The following is a 25,216-nucleotide window of genomic DNA, read 5'->3' as shown; positions in this document are numbered from 1 at the left end:
GTTCTTTTTTAGAAGGCCAGTTTCTAGTTCTGCTCCTCCTTCAGGATTGCAAGATCTGTCCTTCAAGTCTATTTCAGTCCATCTTTAAACTTGCAAACTGTGGTCAGTCCATCTCCCCTGGGACTGCCTTGACTGTAAGGCAATTCAAAAATATCCCCAGCAGTTTGAGCGGGCCTAGTATTTATGGGCGACAACCCTCAGGAACATCACAATCTGTTCAGCTAAGAATATGACAAGCTGCATATGTTAGCAGTCCTAGTAATAGTAGTTAGTGCTTCTCGCTTTAAACACATCTAGCATTTTCCGAACAATGTTCAGAGATTTACATCCCGAGTTCCTGCCTCGCTGTCTAACAGACACAATGCAAAAGGAGAAAGGGAAGGCAGAGATGAGAAAGAAGCAAGGAAATTCCAGCACCAAACCTTGAATGGTCCAGACTCCCAGAAGAATTATCTGGACAGGTGGGCCTCCTCACCTTGGAAGCACACAAATTCAACCCAATTGTATTTAAATCTTCTGGATGGTGGCAAGGCAGGAATGTTTGTTCAAACAGATGAGCAGACTGGGGGAAACCCCTTTGAATCTCTCCAAAATCTGCCAATGTGGAGGCTTCATTCAGTCTGCACAGCCAGACCCCTGAGGGACCCTAGGAGCTCAAACCCACAAAGAGCAACTTATCCAAGTTCTGCTCACTGCTAATAGCCTTTGGTAGACCCAACATCCAGGAGTTTGTCTAAAAAACACAAACGCACACATACACACACACACAAAATCTGCTCCTTCCCATTAACTATGCCAAAGGAGGCTCTGGTGGAGAGTATACTCACGTAACCCATAGCCTTACTCTGTGCGCTGGCAAGGCACTGCACATGACTGCCCGCTCACTGGCCTCCAGGACCACCCGGGACAGCTGTGCCAACCAGGGCAGCACATTATCTGCTCAATTACCTCTCAATGCCCTCTCTTTAAATAGGTTCCCCCTCCCAGCACTCTGTTCCTCATAGTACAAGGCTGGGACCTGAAGTGCGGCTGAGCTGCTCCAATGCGCCCATCCAGAACGGGAGGCGAAGGGGCCGGAAAGGGGAAGGAGGAGGAGGAGGAAGCCCACACTAATCTCTAGCCGAGGCTCTGCTTAATCAGATAAAGTTTATGACAGAAAAGTCATTAGACGGAGGTGCAGTGGATGGGTGTCTGGCTGTGGATTTTCACAGCCGCAGATGTTGGCAGGATGGCCGCTCTCTTCTTCCACTCACCTCTCAGTCACTACGCTTTGCCAACCCTCATTTCAATAGGTCACTTCAAGCTAGCCAAAGGCATTTTAACCTCAGTGCATGCACCCACACACACAAACACAAACACACAGGGGGTGTGTTTCTTTAGGCTAAAGGGTGACATTGTTCACTCAAGGTGGGATCCCCTTGTGTAAAAACCAGAGCCATTATTTGCAGGGAAGCCTTGCAGAGGAAAAAGAAATAGTGTTCACCACTAATGGATGGACGGACGGACCGATGGATGGATGGACGAAGCCCCATTCCCCCCCTGCTGCTCCCCTGCCCTCATCCCCGCCTGCAATGCCACAGCAAGCAATTTCAGGGCTTATCCTTGCTGAGATGCCACCTTTGAGATGCATTATGCAAAATATTTGTAAAGGAGTTTAGAGGATTAATTTGAGGCGATTATCGGTTCCTCTTAATCGTGCAAATCAATATCCCCGGACGGCGGGGACAGAGGACAGATAAAAGCTGCCATCAGCACAACGGGAAATGAAAGAGTGGGGGGACAACGTTGTGGATGTGCAAGCAGGTTTAATTGGTCTCTGATTCCCCACATACACACCAGCCATATAACACTCGTTTTTGGAGGAACTAGTCTCGATGTCTGGTTGTCTTCTATGCATCAAACACAGGCCCACTTTTTTGGGTTGGTGCCATAGTCTGCAAGCTGCTTTCTAAAAGCAGTAGGTTGGGTGGTGAAGTGGAATCCACCACTGAAAACCTGAAGATGAGAGGAGGAAGGTCACAGCACTGAATGCTCCTTTCCTTCCAAGTCCAAAAACTTAGCTGCACTTGACTAGCTCCTCAATATCCCCAAAGAATATAAAAGAAGTGCCCCTATCCTTACCGTGTCTCCTATTCCCTCAATATGCACCGAATATGTCAGACTACAACTTCCAAGTCGCAGCCAGCATACTACTTGAGGCCATTGAGACTTACATGAAGGGTGCCAACTGGATAGGATAGTGTCCAGTGTTAGGACAAGAACAAAAATGAAGCCAAATTCCAAACCTGCACTCGGTTAAAAGACTCATTCCTCGTATCCGCAAATCCTTTCTCTATACAAATCCCTTGCAAGTATCTGTAGAAAGCAAGCTCAGAAGGGAGCAAACAAGGCTCCAAACTCTCTTCCTTGTGTCAGCTTTCTACTTGCAGGCATTTTTGTGGGTTAAAAAACAACTCCAAGGTGAAGGATCCTATTGTCATACTAAGGATGGAGCAAGCTTGTTTTCTGCTGCTCCACAGAGTAGGTCATGGAACAATGGATTCAAGCTATAGGAAAATAGATTCCACCTCAATATTAGGAGGAACACAGTAAGAAAAGTTCGACAGTGGAGTGGAGTGGAGTCTCCTTCTTTGGAAGTTTTTAAAAAGAGGGCGAATGGCCATTTGTCAGGGGTGCTTTGACTGTGAGTTCCTGCATGGCAGAGGGTTGAACTGGATGGTCCTTGGGGTTTCTTCCAACTCTATGATTCTATGATGATACAATATGAAGTTTTGAAACCTGGTCAGAAGGAGTTTGATGGAGAAACATAAATCCCTCCTTAAAAAACACACCTTCCTTCAATGGAAAAACGAGTTGTTGATTTTTCACACAGCCGCATTTTCAGGAACACGCACGTGTATAAAAACACATCTACAAAATCTGATTAGCCATCTGATCCCTTCCAGTTGTACAACATTATATTTTTTAAAAACGGATTAAGGAAAAGTCCAGAGAGAGAGAGAGAGAGAGAGATTGAGAGACGGATGGAACTCCTGAGAGGTTAAGGAGGAGACAGATAATCTCCTGAAGGGCTCATGGTTGCCACAACCATTTTCAATTTGCGCAAGTTTGCCCTCCCTTCTGCTAATTGGGGCTTTGGAAGGTCTTTGGTGTTGACAGCTTGAAGGAGAAAGGGAGGCTGGAATGGAGAAGGAAGGCATGCTTTCCTCTCCGTCTGGGTCTCCATACATGTGCAAACCCAGAGATAGATGAAGGGAGTGGGACCTCAGCAAAATTTCACCCTTAGTGAGGGCTGTGGCCAATGATACCCATCTCAGCGACACTCTATTCCATGCTCTCTCCTGTTCATCTATGCAACACCACTTTTCTCTTCCTTCCTCCCCATATTCTATAACTAGTATTCTATAACCGCTGAACATCTCTAGCCTTTATTAGCCTATTTTTTGATGCGTGCCCCCCCTCCTCCATCTCCTTAGGTTCTTTTACACCTACATGGAGGGGGAATTTGTCCCTTAAGCCTGCCAACACCTCCCTCATGTGCATGTTGTGGTTTGTTGTTGTTATCCACCTTTGAGTCGATCTTGACCCATGGCGACCCAGTAGATGAGACATCTCCAAGTCTCCCTATGCTCCACTGCTCTGCTCAGATCCTGTAAATTCATACCCATGACCTCCTTCATAAAGTCCATCCATCTAGCATGTGGCCTTCCTCTCTTTCTTCTCTCCTCTACCTTTCATAGCATTATTGTTTTTTCCATTGAGTCATGCTTCCTCATGATGTGGCCAAATTACGACAGCCTCAGTCTAGTCATCTTGGCTTCTAGAGAGATTTCTGGTTTGATCTGTTCTAGGACCCATTTGTTTGACTTCTTGGCTATCCATGGTAACCTCAGCCCTCTTCTCCAGCCCCACATCTCCAATGAATTCATTCTCTTCCTATCTGCTTTCTTAACTGTCCAGCTCTCCCATCCACCCATGGCAATAGGGACTACAATGGCTTGTATGGTTCTAACTTTTGTGCTCAGTTGTATGTCTTTACATTTTAGGATCTTTTCTAGTTCTCTCATAGCTGCCCTCCCCATTCTTAGTCTTCTTCTGATTTCTTGACTGCAGTCTCCACTCGGATTAAGATTTAATCCCAGATGGTGCTAAAACTAGATGTGGGGAGCACATCCCTGGAAGCATATACAGCTGTAGTCCCTTAATTTTGCAAAACCCGAGTGCTTTAGGAGCCACAAAAAGGGTCTTGGGGTATATTCAAGCCCCAGCTCCACGATTCCCAACCCTGCTTTAAAAGACAACTACTGGGGCTCTGATCAGAGACTGTACTGAGGGAACTACAACTCTCAAAATCCCTCAGCCAGCGTGGCCAAAAGTATTTCCCCCAAGTTCTGGCTCAGACACACATAGACGTGGCACTCCCCAACTTCAAAATCTTGTCCCCTATTGCCTGGCTGCAAGCTCTGGATCCTCTGAAGTAAGAGCATTCCATGCAGGAATATTTGTTTTGGCTGGAGACAGGCATTTCCCAGGAATGAGAGGTAATTTCAAAGACAGATTGCCTGATCATGTTACACACTCATTCATTCCCCTGTTGTCCCTACTTAAATGACTATGGCAGGTTTGTGTTATGGTTTCAAAATGTAAGGGGGAAAATCCTAGTGGGATAAACAAAGCTGTATGGGGGTATGTGTGCCTGGAAACGCAGCATGGAAAAGGATGCTTTCCTCAAATTACATTCACCTCGTTTCAAACAAAAACAAAACCGAGGCTCTCATTTTTCTGCATCCTTCATGGTTGAGAGGCAGCGGTTTGAATGTGGACTAGGTCTTTGGAGATGAGGGTTCAAATTTCAGCTCTGCCATGGGAAACCACTGGTTAACCTTAAGCATGTCACATTCTCTCAGCCTCAGAGGACTGAGAGAAAGTGGCTCGCCCAAGTGGGTTTTCATGGCCAAGTGGGGATATGAACCCTGCTCTCCAAAGCCACAGTCCAACACTCAAAACCACTACACCATTCTCAGCAACCAGCTTATGGTGGAATAGTTAACTTCATAGCCGAATGGAGGTGTCCCATGCCTAACATTCAGTAATTCAAGAAGCTACACTTTGACTCAAATAAAATTACACAGAGCGTAGAGAGATCTTGTAGCACCTTTGAGACTAACTGGAAGAAACTGGCAGCATGAGCTTTCATAGACTTCAGTCTATTTTCTCAGATGCATCTGAGGAAGTAGACTGAAGCCTACGAAAGCTCATGCTGCCAATTTCTTTCTTTCAGTTAGTCTCAATGGTGCTACAAGATCTCTCTACATACTGATTCTACAGACTAACACAGCTATATCTTTGAATTACACAGAGCGACACAGAGCCCTGGACTATTTAGGAGCCAACATCCAATCCTGCTAGCAGTATCTGGTCAGTACTTTGACCAGTCTTTCTAGCATGGCACACAAAGGTATATGCTAGCAACTTTATGCTCTTGGAGGACTCACAACAGCCATAAAATGTTTTAAAGGCCGCTGCTTAAAATTAATGGCATCCATTCCAGCTTGATGTTCACACTTTGTTCCTCAAGCAGACTTTGGATGGCATCCTGATTTTCGCAAACGATGAGGCTGTTTGCTTGTTTGTGTGCATGATGCTTAATAACCTGGAAAGGTTGTGATTTTCGACTATAAGTCCCAGAAATTTGCAACAAGATCCTGGCTGGGAGATTTTGGGAGTTGTAGTCCAAGCAGACACTTTATACACACACACACACCACTGCCTAGCTGACTGCCACAAAAACAAACCCAATTGTTAGTGTCTCCGTTGAATGCTCCAAATTAATCTATTTTCTACATTTAATGGGACTAATACTTCCTTTGCCTTCCCTCAAAAGGCCGGCTGTCCTAATCCATCCTCTATAATGGCAATATAATGATTCACCAACAGCAACAGGATAGCTCTGTAGCTTGCGGGAAATGGATCTCAAGAGGCTATATAAGGGTGAGATGACCTCTGGGCAGAAAGATAACCTGAGCCAACCATTAAGAGAAGGAAGAACAGGAGTCAGGTGCTTTCGCTGTTTTATGGAAACTGTGAAGTGGGCTAAGTCCGGCATACCACATACCAGTTTCCCCCAAAACCGACACAGACATTTCCATTCCTGTTTTGTTCCCAGTGTTAAGCACTCTACTATGATTTGCGGGAGCTTCATTTGGTGATGAGTGGCATTCTCTGAAAGTCAGAGATATTCAGATATACATGGTAGTGACCAGTAGAAGGTACTATGTTTTGGGGTGAAAGCCTTCTCTTCCATCCTCCTTCTCCAAACCATTATCAGAAGCAATGTATAAATTATTTGCAAGCATCCAGCTACTGGCTGTGTGTGCAAACTATGCACACTTGATTTGTTTGCATGCATTCATCTAGTGAAGAAAGCATGTCTGTGTGCATTTTTTCAATGCATGCATTGTTCCATGTGTGCACCACACTTTCCCCCAAGTCCTGGAATATGGCTATTTTCAAAAGCTAACTGCATTTAGTTCACAACCAGCATAATGCTGAACGGAGGGAATCAGCAACAACAACAACAAAATCTCACAAAGGGGTTTGCCACTGCCATCCTCTGAGGCTGAGAGAGTGACTTGGCGCACAGGCAAAGTGAATCCCTTGCCCAGACACTCATCCAGTGACAGCGGGGATAGAAAGCTCTCCAGGCTAACAAGTGGATGAACAATGTGGATGGACACTGTATTGGCCAGGCAAATACAGGGGTAGCTGGTCTTCTAGTGTATCCAGAGGAGGGCGACCAAAATGGTGAAGGGTCTGGAAACCATGCTTTATGAGGGGAGACTTAGGAAGCTAGGTATGTTTAGCTTGGAGAAGAGAAGGTTAAGACGTGGGACATGTTTAAGTATTTATGGGGTGTCGTATTGAGGATGGAGCCAGCTTGTTTTCTGCTGCTCCAGAGAACAGGACACAGAACAATGGATGCAAGGTACAAGAAAGGAGATTCCACCTAAACATCAGGAGGAACTTCCTAACATTAAGAGCTGTTCAACAGTGGAAGGCACTCCACTGGATGGTGGTGGAGTCTCCTTCTTTGGAGGTTTTTAAACAGAGGCCGGATGGCCATCTGTTGGGAGTGCTTGGATGGTGTCTTCCTGCCTGGCAGAGGGTTGGATTAGATGGCCCTTGGAGTCTCTTCCAACTCTATGATTCTATGAACCCCTCTATAGAAGGGGTTCTACAGAGGACTTTATTCAGAGCTGGCCAGGATGGGTGTGTAAGAATTCCCAAGCCTCTAGAAGGAGGGAAACAATCGATCATAGAATTGTAGAGTTGGAAGAGACCACAAGGGCCATCCAGTCCAACTGTGAAGTGAAAGCATATATAAGTACCCAGGGATTGTAAGAGGTGTTTTTTATCTTACGTTGGTGAAGGAAGCACACTATAGCCCCTGAAGTGTTGAACCATCAATAAAGCATTTCTAAACAGCATTTTACAGTGTAAATGTATGGACGTGAAGGAGCAAGGGGGACTTAGCATTCCCCTCTCGGAGAAGAGCATCACACCATTCTAAAATTACCGAACGGCAACACTGGGTTTCACATTCATAGAACCACTCCATTAGACTTTTCTCCCTCTGTCCCAGTGAAACAATATATGACCATGCTGAAGAGGTTCTTCCAAATCATTTGCTCTGGCCCTAACACAATCTCTGACACCCACCGGCAAATCTTCAGAGGCTCGGATAGATAATGAGATATGAAACACAACACAAAAAGCACCACTTAATTATTTTTTTAAAAGGAAAAAAGTTTCACTCATCTTGCCATCTTTTAACGATCCTTCTGCCGCTGCAGGGATCGTATTAAATTTCCCTGATCAATACCACTGCCATAAACCTGTCCCGACCCTCTGCCCTTCCTTAACATATAAAATAAAATCCAATATGCAAAGCAAGGAGCGGTTGTGGCGGCGGCGGCAACGGCGGCAGCACAGACAGAGCTGACAAACCACAAAGACATTAAGAGAATAGACGGAGCCATCCTCTGTCTGCTCGCCCGGTTGGACAAAAGCTACTGGAAAGGAACATCCAGCCAAGTGATTTTAAAGTTATCTGTTTATTACTAGATTAGGCAGCTTTGAATCCTCCAGATGCTGCTGCATTGCAACATCCAACATTCCTCACTTTTGGTTGTGCTGCCTTGGGCTGACTGGAGCTACGGTCCAACATCTGGAACACCATCAGTTGCTCATATCTTCCCTTCATCCCTCTTGCCTCCAGATTCAGTCCAAGCAAACAGTGCTTCTAAGCTACCTTCCTTGCTCTGTTTCCCCAAAACAGAGCTCAGAGTTAGGGCTTGAGAAGCAAGGATGGGATGCTGCCCACATCCCTGCTAAGGCGCCACAATGGGGAGAGAGGTTGGGGTGTTTATACTTGAGCCCAGAGGAAGACACCCAATATTCAAACAGTGAGGTCTTTTGAGTCCCAAATGTGGGGAAGTGAATCTGAATCTAGACTTGGAGGGTTTGGGGTGGGATCTGGAGCCTCAACATTCAGCTCAGTAGGCCAGAAAGAAGCTCAGCTAAAATTTGGAAGATGTTCTTCTGGGGGATTCAGGGAAGAATAATCCAAGGTCTAAATCAGGAGTTGGAATTGTCTGGCCTCCAAACACTGCCAGCATACCTCATCATTGATAGGAACTGCAGTATAACAATACCTTGGGTACCACACGATTGTCATCCCTAAAACAAAACCAGCTCTTAGCCTCAAGTACATTAGACCCACTCCATCAGTGGAACTTGAGTTGATTTTCCAAGTCCACATTAATTCAGAGGTTCTAACCTAGCTGAGACGGACCACTGGATTTAAGACACAAAAAGTAACTTTCCTAAAGCTGTGATCCAATAGCCCAATCTAGGGATTTGGGGAGAATTCAGGTATGTGAGCATCTCTGTTCAAATTCTTGTCAGCAGAACTGAGATGGCCACAGCCTACTACTTGCATCCCTCTTCCACCTTGCTTGGGTTCATAACCAACACCCTCCAACTGTGGCAGGTTACACACCGCCATTTAGTACGTAATGAATACGTACTAGGGTTAGGAAGGGGCGGTGCTTCTGCACCCCCCTAACCCTAGTAAGTATTCTGTACGTACAATATGGCGGTGGCCATTCCACATATTTATGTATCGGACGCTGTGCGTCCGCACGTGTCGTGGCATCTATGACGTCGCGAGTCTGTCCCTGGCACCTCGCGACGTCATAGAGGCGCCGCTTAAAGAAGCTCCATTTTGGAGCTTCTTTTTTGGTCCATGTGGGAGCCGCGTGGTGTGGCTGCTGCGGCTCCCACACGGAGCAAGCGGCGGTGGCGGCAGACCGCCGCAAAGCGGCGGTCTGTAACCCGCCTCAGTTCCTATGGAACAAAACCATCATCTTGATGAGACAGAAAGTGTCTTTTTCTTTAGACGACAGTAGTAGAGTTCCACCAGGCCTATCTTTCTCCTTTCCAAACTTTCTCCTTTCCAGGGTCATGCTGGAAGCATCTTATTCCAGTAGAGACCATGGACGTGAACACTAATGTCAAGGATCCCCAGCAAAAATGCCATACTGGTAGCATCAGTTCTAGAATACCAGAGGCCCAGGCCTTCTTGGCTTCAGTGCAATTCTGGTACCAAAATACAACTTCTTTGCAAAAGTGGATCTTCTTGCTCCATAACTTTTTCTTAATAGCAGCCTCATGTTTCTCATATCATCCATCTGCAGCAACAGTTAGCCTATCTGGTCAACACCCACTGAGAGGATCCTGAATTTGCAGAACCCCATTTTAAAGCCATTAAGTCTCTGGCAATTATTACACCATGTGGCAGTCCGAAAATGCTGTGGGAGTCAAGGTGGGGGAGCTGCGTTGCTCTGTAGCTGCAAAAACAAACTTGAGTCATGTGCAGAGAGAGGTGTGTGTCCCTTATGTATTTCAACTCCAAGAAGCATCCAGGGCTTCTGAAAGTTGTTCTCCAAACTGGAATGTTTCCAAACTCTGGTCCTGTGGGGCATGAACAGCTAAGTAACTTTATTCCAGCAGACACTACTGTGGCAGTCCGCTCTCTCGGATGCATGAAGCATTTTCCTGAGTTGGCAGGTATATCTACGCAAGGTTATGGGGTGAGGCGACAACATCAGGGGGAAATGAAATGCAAGTAATGGAAACTTCCAAATGAGGCTTGTTGCATAATCATTCTCTTAACACCCGTCCTGCACTTTTCTCACCATTTTTAAAATCTTTTTTTCTTTCTAGAGAACATCCATTAAGGAGGGAGAGACAAAATAGCTGCACGATGCCATTTGACCAATATTACTAGCAGCCGTCCATTTGGAAGCACATTGAGATAAATCTATGGCTCTTTCTGCTATTATGAGAGAGGAAGAGGAAAAAATGTACTTACATCCACTCCCCGTGCGCCTCTGCCACAGCCAAGACCATACCTAGTAGTACTAGGCTATACCATTCCTTTTATTCTTACGTAATCTTTTCTTAAACGTCAAAAGGAAAAACTCCAAAGGTTTTCTCCCCACATACGAACAGTATTACTTGGAAGTCAAAGGCTTTCATGGCAGGCATCCATAGTTTTGGGGGGGGGGTTTTCAGGCTATGTGGCCATGTTCTAGAAGACTTCATTTCTGACGTTTCACCTGCATCTTCTCTGAAGATGCCAGCCACAGATGCTGGCGAACCATCAGGCATAAACTCTTCTAGAACATGGCCACATAGCCATAAAAACCCACAAAAAACTATACTATTATTTGGGTTGCAATGAGTTGCTTTCTCCCATCCAATGGGAATTAACATTCCCTAGAGAGAGCCAGTGTAGTGTAGTGGTTTGAGTATTGGATTACAGCATTGGAGACCAAGATTCGATTCCCCGCTTGGCCATGGAAACCCACTGGGTAACCCTGGGCAAGTCCCACACTCTCAGCTGCATTCACTTTGGGGTTGCCATAAGTCTGAAACAACTTGAAAGCAGAAGACAACAAACTTGAGCATGAGCAATTGAAACCACAGGCTTCCATGGACCCTCAGCTTTGCTGGAGTCCAGCCGGTCAGTGGACAAGGCCTTGAGCCAGTAAGCAAGGTCAGTGCCTCCCCCAAAGCTCCTGGGAAGGTAAAACCTGGATCTCTGAGTCAGCTGAAAGAAAAGGACGGAGAGCCGAGAGAAGCTGACGGCTCATCTTGATCCAAGCTCCTTGCCTCCCCTCCTTCTCACATGCAGCCCCCACACAGGCGCTTATCGCCTTGCGCACAGCATGACAAAACCTCCCTAATCGCTATCTGCACCGCCAATACCTTTCTTCTCGAGTTGATGGTGGACAGAATAGCCCCGGGAGGATAAAAAAACCCTTGAAGATGAGCAACTTGAGGATTTGGGTCAAGGCTCTCAAGCCTGGCGATGGAGTGCCTAACAAGTAAGCAGAGAGGGCAAGGGACCGAACAAGGGAGGATGCCACCAAGCACAAGAGTTCTTTGGTATTAAACAGGGGGCTGGCAAAACCATCTCTGAGTCTTCTTTGCCTAAGAAAACCCTATGAAATTCATGAGGTCACTATAAGGCAGTGCTTCTCAATTATTTTCTGTCATGCCCCCCCTAGGAAGAAGAAAACATTTCGCGCCCCCCGCGCGACTGTAAATAGTATCATTTGTCTATAAAATTGTTATAAGTACACCTCTGCATAACACATTTCGAGCCTCACGCCCCCCCCGGGGGGGGGGCCGCCCCACTATTTGCGAAAGGCTGCTATAAGGTGACTTGAAAACATACACTGCAACCCTTCGAGGGGCAGCTTTGGTCACATTTTCATCCAAGATGCCCAGACTACATTTGGCCAAGAGCAAGGTTCTGCAACCCTGAAGGTCCAGAGTTTCTTCTGCTTCACTCTGGTGTCAGGGATGGACCAAACCGGGTTGTGCGTCTTTGGGATTTTTAAAATCAGACAGAATTTCCCTTCTGTTTAAACAAGTGAGACCACTAGGCTGCCCCAGGAAGCAGATTTTGGCCAACATGGAAGAACAGCAGTTTCTTAACTATTATTTGTGTATGTTGCTGGACATGGAGGTCTCACTAGTCCATAACCTTGAAATGTTCATCATCATCATCATCATCATCATCATCATCATCATCATCATCTTATATCCCACCTTTCTCCCAATATAGGGACTCAAGACAGTGTTTACATCCGTGTGTTCTAACATTGTAATGCACTGCACACAAAGTCTGTCCTTCATTGATAGTGGGGCAATAAATCCCCATTGCCTTTCAGTCTGGATTTTAAAATAAGCGATCGAAGGTGCTGATCCTTGTCCCCAAAACAGGCTCTGCACTTTGGATAGCTCCTTTAAACTTTGGACTAAAGTCCAGATGGGATTTAACATCTCAGCGACACCAGAGTCATTGACTAAAGATAAAGGACTGGAAGGGGATGGGACGGGACTGGAGATTGTTGGCAGGTAGAGCCTGAATACACTGAAGGCACCAGATCCTTAGTCTTGGAAACTAAGCTGGGTCAGGCTTGGTTTGTACAAGAATGGGGGACTGCCAAGGAAGACCAGGTGCTGGAAGCTGTATCTCAAAGGAGGGCAATGACAAGCTGCCTCTGAGCATTCAAACCTTCATGGGGTCCCCATAAGCCAATTGGTACCTTGAAGGCACACACACACACAGAGCGCAATCCAGCAAGAGTTCAGTCACAAGGGTCAGCTTCAATGATGGAAACAGGAGACCTTTTTATTTGGAGATACTCATCTACAGAATGGCTGTTTCTCAGCAGCGTTATGAAGGATTCCCCCTCCTTCCTCCCCTGTCCCCCCCACTCCACGCCGCTGGGCCCGGCTGTCTATCTCCATCGGCTTGCCCGACATGACCGCTACCGGTGCCTATAAATCTTCCCTCTCCACATCCATCAAGCACCTGCATTATCGATCATGGCCTGACCACAGCGCAATGTGGCTATTAATACAAAGACTCGCTGGCGGCAAGACAAGAGGCACGCTGCACACAGCCCTAATGGGGCACCTCGGCGGATTTCAAGCTGTGTCCCGCGGACCCCCCCCCCCTCCGCACACGCCTCAAATGATGGGAAAATTATTATGGGTTCCCTTGATGAGGCCATTTGGGATAATGGATCAAGCTTCCCCGGAAAATAAGCTTGCCACAGCTTCGCCTCCCAGGATCTGCAAATGCGGGATGGTGTCAGGCGCATTCTGCAGAACATTTCCTGTTCAAGTGGGGACTCAAAGGCTGGGGTGTGGATTTATGGTACCATCACAACTTGCTTACTCACACTTTATGTGAGAGACACAAGCTGTAATCCTCCATTTGAAATCCTCCAAATGTCACTTACTGGGGAAAGTCTGGCTTTTTAAAAAAATGAAGACGGGGAAAGGAATACATTCTGTTCCTTTTGTGTTTTCTGCAAAGATGCCTTTTGGACATTTGTAATGGCATTGTTGTTGTGTGCCTTCAATCCGTTCCTGAATTATGGCAACCTTAAGACAAACCTATCATGGGGTCTTCTTGGCAAGAGTTGTTTAGAGGAGGTTTGCCATTGCCTTCCCCTGAGGCTGAGAGCATATGACTTGTGCAAAGTCACCCAGTGGGTTTCTGGTCAAGCTGGGAATCGAACCCTGGTCTCCAGAGACATAGTCCAACACTCAGATCACTACGCCACACCATCCTTATGGTAAACCTATTATTGCTGAGGTCTCAGGAAGAATGAACTTTGTGGTGGATATAGTGTTTGTCACTTATTTGATAACATTTAATCCAAGTCGTTCTACAGCGCTTCTCTGGCTATTAGGAAAACATTCAAATGGCAGTCAACTACCATATATGTGACTGCTTTCTAACTATGTGCCTTCAAGTTGTTTCCAACTTATGGTAGCCCGAAGGTGACCCTATCGTGGGTCAAATCTGGACAAGATTTCTTCAGAAGAGGTTTGCTATTGCCTCCCTTGGAGGCTCAGAGAGTGTGAAATGTCCAAAGGCACCCAGTGGGATTCCATGGCCAAGCCGGGATGTGAAGTCTAGTCTCCTTGAGTCCTAGTCCACCACTACACCATGCTTACTGCATGCTATGTAAAGCATGGATGCAGTCTGTGGGCTGCATATCACCCCAAGCAATGGCATCACTAGGGCTGGCATCACCTAGTGTGGTAACTCATGGTGTAACCACCAACCCATTGACCTCCTCCCATACTACACCATGCAGAATCCTTTTGTACATCGGTCCCTCCACAGTTTCTGGGGTTAGGGGTGAAGGACTCCCGTAAATGTGGAAAAACTGCAAATTAAAAAACCCTATTCTTTTTTATTCAAGACAACACCTCTCTAGGAATCTCCAGGTCCTCCAATGCAACTCTGTGGTCAACATCTGCCAGACGCTGATCACAGAATCATGTTGGAGGGCCTACAAAGGCCTAGGTAAGTGTTTTCTCTAGGAACTTCTAGGTTCTCCAACGCAACTCTATGGTCAGCTTGTGGCAGAGTTGCGCTGGAGGACTTAAGAGATTCCTAAAGAGAACATATTCATCAAAACCGCAAATAATCAAATCCGCAAAAGTCAAAGACGCAAATGTGGGAGGGAAGGCCAACTGTGCTAATGTTACTCATAAATCACTCCTTCTGTTTGCAGCTTTACTTTCTATATTTAAATTGAGGGGAATCATCATACTAATCTACTATGAATCACCCAGAGGGTCCTATTAGTATTTCCAAACACAAACACACACAACTACAGCTTCTATGATTCTCTTGGGTCAAGGGAGGACCCTTAAATCAGATTAGGACAGGAAGTTTGAAAACCACAAAGACACCTAATTCTGCGCTGGAGCTCGAAACAACTTTAGGCTTACAATACATAAGCCATTTACTCAGAACTACAGGGATCCTTTTTTATAAGTCTAAAAGCATTGAATTTATTGAGCGATTCTAAAGCACTGTATTTTTTGTTTTAAAACAAAGCATCTGAGGGAACAACACATTTTCGCAAAGACAATGTCGCCACATGGAGCACTTCTTTAATTTTTCTTTTTAAAAGGCAGATGCATTTAGAAATCGTACTAAAACATCAACTGTACATTAACTTCAAAGCGACGAGGAAAAAGCTTTACCAACGAGGCCTTGGGAGAGTGCAATTTTCCTCTTTTAGGAAAGCAGGGGGAGTACAAGAAAGGAAGAAGCTTCGCCGCTGCGTTGGGTTTTGGCGCCAATAGCACGAGACGTGTTTGGAGCTAATTAAACATTCTTTCATGGAAGATGATGGAGACGGTGACTCCAAGGTGACCAGACTGCACAAGGCAAAGAAAAGGCGCAGAGTCGGAAGAGGAGATCAAAGGGAGCAGGCAGGTCAAGTCAAGTCAGGCTCTTCCTAGGCGGGCTTGGGGTGTGTGCAGCCAAAAACAAAACTACATGGAAAAAACCTCAGGCGAACAAGGCAAAGCATATGATGCAAGGCAGGACATATCTGGGGTGACTACGTTTCCACTCAAGTCAGAAAGGTTCGCCTCTCACGCTCACAAGTGCAGTCAGCCCTCTGTATTTGCAGGGGTTTGTTTCCAGACCCTCCTGTAGGTATCAAATATTGTGAGACCTCAAATCCCATTATTCTCTATGGGTGTACAATGTGCACATGATTGCATGCACTGCCATTGAGGATGATGGGGCAGGGCCATCTGTGGATGTGCCAATCGGTGGAAGGCTAGCCTACCAATATGGAAGGTGGACTGTACTGTGTTAAAAGTTGGTTTCTAGCATTTCAAATGTGATTGCTGAGATAGGGCAAGGTGGAAATGGATCCAGAAATCAGGAATCGGGGACAGTTTAAGTAAAGAGGTGCCCATCTTTGCCCCGAGTTGGTGCTGCAGCAGCTGCAAGCTGTAGCACCGACGCGCCATCAAAAAGAAGCTGCCTAGAGCGGTTTCTTTTTTGCGGCATCGCAAAGGGAGGGGATGCTGCCATGACACAACTTCCTGCCAGTGACGTCCAGACGCTGTGTGGCGGCGTCATCATGGCGGCCCCCGTGTGGACGGGAGGCTGCCATGATGGTGGCATCTGTACGGACTAGGGTTCCGGAGCGTGTGGTTGATGCACGCTCCTGAACCCTATAATTGGCGCCAGCACACCACTTCCCACCCATTTGTACCAGGCCAGTGGGAAGGAATTACCTATGAGTGAGTAAGGAGGCCTTTTTAGACTGTGCAATGTAGTCTCTGTGCACAGAGCAGGCAGAGCTCCCATGCACCCATGCCCACAACAATCCTCACAATATGCAAGTCCTCCTTCTATCAATACAATGTGCTATTGGTCATAATGACGAACCTTTGCTGTTTAGGCTAAAGGTGGGCAACTTGTGGTCCTCCAGTTATTGTTGGAGACCAACAGACAGCATGCTCAGGGACAACGGGAGTTACAGGTTGACAACATCTGGAATAGCAGATCTTTCTTAGATCATAAGCCAGCTGACAACATCCTATACGCCCTTTTCAGTCGTTACATCAGTCTCCACCCGGGCCTACAGACCTGCATGTTTTTAATCCTAAATCGCTCCAAAACAGCAAGGAGGAGTGGTCCAATTCACACAATCTCACTCCGAGGCTGAAAGCCAATTACTGAGCCACCAGAAATATATTGCCAATGAACTGAACATAGTTCACATCAATGCCCTGTTGCTGCAAGGTAATCATGCTCCGGAAGTCTAATAGTAGCATTTAACCATAATGGGTGAACAGAAGCTCTATATTTAGAGCAGTATAGCGCTGAATACCAAATGCTGCGAACCAATGATAGGGAATCACTGTTGCTATCTTACACTGTTTGATCAGATCTGACTGCTGAGTGTGTCTCACACACACAGTTTCACAGTCCCAGATATAGCTTTAGCCGCTATATCACACTGGCTCTGTCTTATGGGGAAAGGTTTCAGTTTTTAAAGGGGAAGTTAATGAAATAATGGGGACAGGAATTCAAATCGGCTGTGTGTGGGATGGGTCACTTAGTGCTTGACCACATATGGCAAAATACAGACACATAGGTATATGATTTACCTGGTTGCACAGTTTATCCCTTCATCCTTGCATACGCCCAATTCAGAGAAAAGTGTTATCTCTCCCCCGCACCAGCCCCATTCTTGATGTCCCACAAAGGAAGGAAAAGACAAACACAATCCAAGAGAACACAATAACACAGCGATCACACTGAAAGGTCTTCTTCCACCTCTCCCACAGTACTCCACAGTGCCATTTTTGAAACGTGTTATCATAGAAACCCTTGGCATACCATACAAAGAAAGGGCCCAAAATCAGTACCTGTAAGAGGTCTCGTGGAAAGAGATGTTCAGATCCCAATGTGCATGGATCCTGTTGAGAAAGGAAGAGAAAAAGAAGACAGAAAGAGAGAGAGAGAGAGAGAGAAAAGCTTTCAGTCGCAGGTGCCCAACATGACATTACCACTCAGAGAAGCAAAGCCTCGGACCAGGGAGAGTGCAACATTTCCTCATCCTTTAACCACAGTCAAAGAGATCTGAGGTCTCTCCCCATCTCTTTTGGCATTCAGCATGTAGTGTTATTGCTGCGCATAGGCAGCAATACTAGTACAAGCATACCTCAGTTAACTAAGGGCCTGAACAGACAGGCCAAAATAAAGCTGCTTCGGATCACTTTGGAGGTATGCTGTTTAAATGCTAAGAGTCCGAAAGCCACGCCAAAGCCATGCTCCAGTCTTTGGGACTGGAGCGCAGCTTTGGCACAGCTTCTGGCCTCTTAAGATGAGTGTGTCATTTAAACAGCATACCTCCAAAGTGACCAGAAGCAGCTGTATTTTGGCCTGTCTGTTCAAGCCTTAGGTTCTGCCTAAACCAGGACTAAAGTGGGTTCTGTCCTGCTGCTTTAACAGAGAGATCTGCATTTGCTGAAAAAGTGTGGCTGCAGCCACATTAAAAGGGAGAAAGGAGGCTGGTGGAGGTGAGAGATTACGTCTCAGAGTAATAGGATGAGCTTGCAGGAAGCAGAATATACCAAGGGTTTGGCATGGATTAAGGAAGCGCTGTGTGTCTCCCCATCCCATCCCATCCCACTGCTGCCTCCCTCCAGCTGTAAATAAATCATTAGCCTTTCCCCACCTCTGAAATTAATTCCGCATGTTCCGCCTGCAAACTGGAGAGACGATATTCCAGACAAGCAGCAGCCTACATTTAGATACTGACAAGCAGCGGTGGGCAAAGAAATGATTTTTCCCTCCCTGCAGTGGGCACCAGGTACCAGGTAGCCCCCAGTTCCTCCGCCTCCTCTTTTCTTGTGACTGGATATTTCACAGGCCATCCAGATCTCATAGGCCCCATACAGACAGGCCAAAATAAAGCTGCTTCGGGTCACTTTGGAGGCATGCTGCTTCAATGATGCATGCATACTAAGAGTTTGGAAACCATGCCAAAGCCATGATCCAGTCCTAAGGATTGGAGAGCAGCTTTGGCACAGCTTCCGGACTCTTGGGATGCATGCATCATTTAAACAGCATACCTCCAAAGTGACCTGAAGCAGCTTTATTTTGGCAGTCTGTATGGGGCCAAAGGGTTCATACAAATCCATGGTCATCTGAGAACCAAGCTCTAACCCTCAGCTTGCAAAATATCCCCCTTTCTCTCCCTCTTGGTATTTATGCTCAGTAACAGATTCTGGAGGCAGCATATGTTTACCTTACTCCTTGTAGGTGGCATACACAATCCCGAGGAGAGCCACTGTGGTTTGAGTGTTGGTTGGATTATGACTCTGGAGATAAAGGTACAGTATTGAATCCCCGCTCAGCCATGGAAGCCCACTGGGGGACCTTAGGCAATGCCCTTCATTCTCAAAGGGAGACAAAGGCAAACTCCCTCTGAACACATCATGCCAAGAAAACCTCACGATAGGTTCACCTTATGCTTGCTATAAGTTGGAGATGTCTTGAAGGGACACAACGTTATGTGGACCCCATAGATTTCTTAGGGCTTTCTTTGGCCCAAAAGACTACTTCCCAAAGGGGATGTTTTTCTTTGCCTCCCTCTGAAATATAGCATCCAGCGCCTGGTCACCCTAATTCACTTGCCCAGCACATTTTGGAAGGGGGTTTTATTTCCTAATTTAATATCCTTTGTTATACAATACCTGCAATATGAAACTCCCATGCAGGAAAGCTTAACTAGAAATGCTGTCTTATTTAGCAAGATGTAGTTATTTGATCTACATTGCATCTTTCTCCTGAAACAGGACTCAAGAGTCGAACCATCTCCACAACTATGCCCTGTTGCACGAATTTGGATTTGCTATATGAATTTAGGATGATGAGTTGTGAGAGAGAGAGCTGTCACACCTGCTATTTGTTAAGCACCTCATGCAGAGATGGTAATATGAGAGAATACACAAACATACGCATTCGGCAAACCTTTGGCCCCGACCACAGAGATGGCGCTATCCTCTTTTATGGCTGCAACATCATTCATGCGTCCATTTAAAAATAACACCCAACTCTTACCTCCAAAAGGTATCCAATATCTTAATACTCCAACTGCCCCACTGAAGCCATTTCCCCAATAAGGCTGAATGTGGCCTGACATCAAAGCCTGACATCAGTTAGCATCAGAGGCTTTTCTGCAAAGAGGAGGAAAAACTATGTCCTACGGAGAGAAGCGCATATGCAGAGCTTGGCAACCATAGCTATCTGTGGCGCTGGATAATTAAACACCCATATTTAAACAAATGAATAGGTAAGAAATGAAATTAAATCCCAATTATCTTCTATCTCTCACCCCCCCCCCCACACTCCCAGCTGCTTTTCCCCCTCCTTTTCTGGGTAGCTTAAGCAGGCTCTCGCTCCACATTTCCCTAGTTTCTATGGTGTTATCTCCAATTAGATTTCTAGGGCTAATGTGCGTTTCCCTTTAGCGGGTTATTCATTCAATTGAAATCAAATTACTAATAATTTTCAAGCTATCAAGCTGCAGGAGCCACGTCTTTTGGGCGGGATGGGGGAGCGAAGATCATTCTTTATAAATTATTAATAATTAAAAAAGATGCAGGAGGGGAGACAGAAGAAAGAATGGGTACACCAAGAAAACAGCAGCAACAAAACCCATGTGGTTCCTCTCCCTCCTCGACCGCCTCCTCCTGCTCTTCCTTCCATTCCCAAATCGGTTGGATAAAGACACCCAGATGGGTCCCGCAACAACCAGATGGAAGCGCCTGTCTGTGTTTGGTGTGATGCAGGTATTCTAAAGCAAAGGTTGCACACTGTTGTAAGTGAAAAGGCCTGTCAATGTTTCTACAGACGTATTATTTTGGGAAAGAGAGCGGAGGGATGGGGGAGAGAATCCAGAATCTAACCAGGAACTGCTGAGAGGGAAGGAAAGAAAGTGTGACACAGCCTTTGCACATTACACAGTTACAGTGCAATAATGCCACTTCAAGTGGCGTCTATAGAATCCAAAGATTTGTAGTTTCAGGAGAGGCATTTATGGGCCTGTACAGACAAACCAAAATAAAGCTGCCTTGGAGCACTTTGGAGGTATGCTATTTAAATGGCACACACATCTTAAGAGACCAGAAGCTGTGCCATAGCTGCAGTCTGGTCCTTAGGACTGGAACATGGCTTTGGTGTGGCTTCTGGACTCTTAGGACGCATGCATCATTGAAACAGCATACCTCCAAAGTGACTTAAAGCAGCTTTATTTTGGCCTGTCTGTACGGGCCCTATAATTCCCAAACTACAAACACCAGTCTTTCATAGGACTGTGCCATGACAGACGAAGTGGAATCATAGTGCTCTAACTACTTAGTGTGAAAGGGACCCTTAGGAGCTTGCCTTGGAAAGAGGCAACAGAACCCTTCCATTGCACCTGCAAACCTCTTCCTGAGCCCATGTGCCCATGCCATCCCAACCCTGCAAACCTCCTGAAAGGAAAAGGAATCCTCTTCTATTACTTTTATTTTAAGGTGGGGGTTTTAAGGCCAGGGTTGGGTGCCCAGTTGTCTCTGTGCCAGATCATCCCTAGCTTTATTAGCAATGGAAGACAACATTCAGCAGATCAGCCTTTTTTCACAGCATGGACCAAGAGGGGCATAAATCTAGCTGCACTCAAACTGAGGGCATTTTTCCTCTGAAGGACACTGGCAGAGGAAGAGGAAAGTTAAGAGTTGGTGGCTTCCTCTTGTCCAAGTCAGAGTTGGATGGATTTTGTTCTTTGCACCTGCAAAACCTGTTCTTCTTGAGGCAATAGCGGGTTACAAGAAACACGTATGACAAAATAACAGGGAAGCGCACACTATGGGACACAGAGGCTCTCCCTTGCTATTTTCAGTTCCATTCAAAGCAGTTGCGTTTCTAATGCAAGAAGCAAGATCTGCCCTAGTTAATGGCTCGGCTTCTTAGCTAGTGGGCAACACCTTGGCCAGCTCTTAATCTTAATGTGGTTGTTGATGTGTCCTCCTTCTCTCTCAGGTACATTCAGCCATCTTCAATATATAGGGATTCCTCCAACGTCCCACCCATCTTTGGCCCCGCTTTTTCCTGCCCTCCCATTCCACAGCTCAATAAAATAGCCATTTCCGCTCACTATCAAATCTAAGTCCTCATTAGACTGGCTGCCGCTTCCTGGCACTCTGGATCAAATCCAGCCCTCGCTTCCCAGACGGGTCTTAAATGTATTTTATTTATTAGGGTGACAGTCATTATTATGAAGGGGCGACGGCAGTAACAGGCAGCTGTGCTGCTAGAAGGAAGATCGAAACACCGAAGAAGAAGGAAAAGCAAAACTGGCACAGTGCTAAGGCACCGTTGGCCAAACCGCCCTGTTTTCCCAGGAAGCTGGGAAATGAAGGAAACAAGAAACAGACCTCTTTTCTATGCATTTTTCCCTCCTTTCCCAATTAGGAAGGGAGAAATCAGACCATTTCGCTTTCCCCTATGTTCAGGTTTAAAATACACATAGACACACACCAATTCTTTCCCTTGGATTTACGAAGGCATTTCCGAATATTGGGAACTACTTCTAATAAGGCCCAAACTGAATGAACTTCTGTGCCATCTGCAACGGCCAAATGTAACAGATATGGCTATCGCAGTATGGAGAGGACCATGTTATATCCTCCTGCGCATGGATCAGTTGAAGATCAGAAGTTAGCTGGAAAAATAAGGAGCGGGAACATAAATTCAGCACCCACAGCATGCCTGAATTGAAGTCAAAACCTGGTTTCTAAGAGTTAAGCGCTCAAAGCCCTGCACCGGGAAAAGATGGATCTGTCCGTTTCGCTTTCTCCTTCATTCAGTTATTTTTCTTTCAAAATCTTAAACTATTCCGTCCTTAAAATTTTCGCTTAGCACCCATCTGCATCTCACAGGTGTCAGAACATGCAATGGTGATGGTGATGGTGGTGAGGCAAAAGAAGAGGGGAAGGTGCTTTGGTTTGAACTACAATCAATTAGAGAGTCAAAGAGCAGCAGCCTTCAGGGATGTCAGAAATAGCTTTCCACTTAAGAGCTCTGGGATGCATCTGACAGACTGACAGCCACGAACCATTAAAGCCTTCACCAAGACTGGCAATTTTGCTATTAGAAGATGGAAGCCTTGGGAAGAGCAGCGCAGTGACCCGGTTCGCTGGAGGCAAAGTGGAAAGGAAATGGGGGCTGGGGTGTGTGTGTGTGCGAGAGAGATGCAGGGAATTTGAATGAAGGAGGAAGGCGATAGGCAGCATGCATCCCTTCCACTAAACTGCAGAGATACTCTGCACCAGTCAAAACCCAGTGGCAAAAATAGGAGAAGTCTCAACATCTAAAAATGTACATCAACCCTCCCTTAACTCCATCCATCAGTCTTTCCACACCTCTCATAAAAGGGTCCCAAGCCTCCCCTTCCTGTCTTCTCCAAATACTGTGGGCTATAAAGATTTCACTTCTGTTCTGTACAGCTCCCAGCACCTTGGAAGGGTACCAGTGAGACATATCCATCTTTCCAAAGCCACTTGACTCATGCCAATTGACTGGTTAAACTAGGAACACATGGACGGCCTTTGGCAAGAGCCATTAATTTGGTGTCTGTTTCCTAAAACACATTTGTGTATCTCTGTATAGTCTATTCTTATGAGGTGAACTAAGCAGGGGTGTTGTAGATTCATCTAAATGTATATTCCGCAATGAGTGGGTGCAGCCAAAGATAGAAAATGAAGACAGCTCCATCTATTTTGGTGAGCTCAAGTAGGACACATCTATGTGCTCCTTAATGCCAGTGGGGGAAAACTATTGTGGACACCAAATTAGAGTGGACACATGGGGGGGCACCCAGTTTTACTAAGGCCTACATGCAACTGGTGTTAATTGTGGTCAAGTTGGCTTTGACTTAACCCAGTTCTATGAAAGAGAGACCTTCAAGGCACGCTCTTATTAACAGCCTCTTCTCCTTTTACCTTACTGCCTTCCACTTTATGGAGCATCATCACCTTTTCTAATGTGTCATATTGTCTCATAATATGTCCAAGTCTTTTTGGTAGACTGCAGTATCCATAAAATTCTCCACCAGCACCATATTTCGAGTGAGTTAATGTTCTTCCTGACAGCCCTTTTCACCATCCAGCTTTCACAACCATATTTAGAAACCAGAAACTGGTGTAGAACCACTGAATTAATAGGAAAGTCAATACTGACATAGGCCTGTTACAGACTGCCAAAATAAAGCTGCTTCGGGTCTCTTTGGAGGTATGCTCTTTAAATGACGCATAGTTTTCATTTATTCTGTTCCAATGGGCCAACTCTAGTTGGGACTAACAACTAGACAACTGGGTCTAGGCCTAATGTCCTAAAAACCCTAAAGGCATCAGTTCTTGTCTGATCTTGGAAACTAAGCAGCGTCCGCTTTGGTGAGTACATGGCTGGGAGACCACCAATGAATACCAGGTTCTGTATGCTAGATTTCAGAGGAAGGGCCTGGCAAAACCACTTCCTTGCCTAGGAAAACCCTATGAAAGTCATGGCATCACCATAAGTCAACAAGTGACTTGGAGGCACATATACATCACACACGCACTGGCTAAACCTATAGTTACAGTCTCATAAAAACCAGTGAGTGGCTCCATCACACTCATACACACAGAGGTGCCTGCAAGCAAACATGAGCATTCATTTTAGGCCTCATGAAAATATCTCTAGTCAGCTCCGTATTCAACAAGTAATTACCAGTTCTTGCTTTAAGTTCTGAGCTTCCAGTTTTTGCTTGTCAGTACATTACAGTTACTTCATGTACAAAGACATGGGCTGAATAAGTGTGTGCTCACATGCATGGAAATGAGACAGGCAAGCCAGGAGACAAGATCAGAAAGAAGGATGGCAGGACCCCTCTACTTTGTCATGAGGAGAGAGTAGGACCTGTTACCATACCCTCCTTGTGCATTGCTCTGTTGTGTGTTAAATTAATAGATATTAATGATCAGATTTGCATCATTGTTCAAGAAACAATGAAGATGTCTCAAGCATGGTCTCTCCACTGAGCTATGGCTTCTTTTAATAACATGTGTGTATGTGTTGTGCACCTTCAAGTCATTTCTGACTCATGGCAACCCCTAAAGTGAACCTACCATGGCATTTTCGTGGCAACATTTGTACAGAGGAGGTTTGCCATTGCCATCCCCTGAGGCTGAGAGCTTGTGACTTGCCCAAGGTCATCTAGTAGGTTTTGGGGGCGATCGGAAACCAAACCCTGGTCTCCAGAGTCATCGTCCAAGGCTCAAACCACTACACCACACTTTTCGGAAGCAAGAAGTCCTCATAGGTAACAAGAGATTGGATATAAAAGGTGCTTATGGAGAGAAATTCTGAGAGGTTGATAGTAGACTTCTTCAGCTATTTCCCCTCCTTCATAAGTCTAAGCAAGGCATTAGAACAGTATTTGATTAAATGGGCCATTAGGAGGAAGGATGCGCCATTATTTGGACTTGAAGCCACACATGCATGCACACACACAGCCCTTTACTTAGCATGCAGGAGTTTCTGTGGGCCTGGCAGAGAAGCAGATTATTCTCCACTTTTGAACCTCCAGGTCATATCAGACAGACAGTGGTCCTTATTATTTGCTAGGGTTTGGTTCCAGGATCCCCTGGGGATAAGAAAATCCATGGATGCTTAGACCCCATTAAATACAGTAAAATGGTGTTGCTTATA

The 25,216-nt window shown here is 45.8% G+C and overlaps 1 protein-coding gene across 3 annotated transcripts in view; it reads right to left on the bottom strand.

Annotated features, from left to right (window-relative positions):
- Window positions 1-25,216, bottom strand: part of SAMD11 (sterile alpha motif domain containing 11) — a 141,638-nt gene that overhangs the window by 68,503 nt on the left and 47,919 nt on the right. For 2 of the 3 annotated variants that reach the window (XM_089534258.1, XM_089534260.1), the window contains exon 4: window positions 17,347-17,397. The exons of the other annotated variant lie outside the window; for it this stretch is intronic. In XM_089534258.1, the coding sequence (XP_089390384.1) occupies window positions 17,347-17,397 (51 nt within the window). The remainder of the gene's footprint in view (window positions 1-17,346; window positions 17,398-25,216) is intronic. 3 annotated transcript variants of the gene reach the window in all.

The sequence above is a fragment of the Sceloporus occidentalis genome, unplaced genomic scaffold, assembly GCF_023333645.1.
Source record: "Sceloporus occidentalis isolate IW3139 unplaced genomic scaffold, rSceOcc1.0.p SCAF_8, whole genome shotgun sequence".
NCBI lineage: Eukaryota > Metazoa > Chordata > Lepidosauria > Squamata > Phrynosomatidae > Sceloporus > Sceloporus occidentalis.
This window is presented reverse-complemented; position numbering and strand designations above follow the sequence as displayed.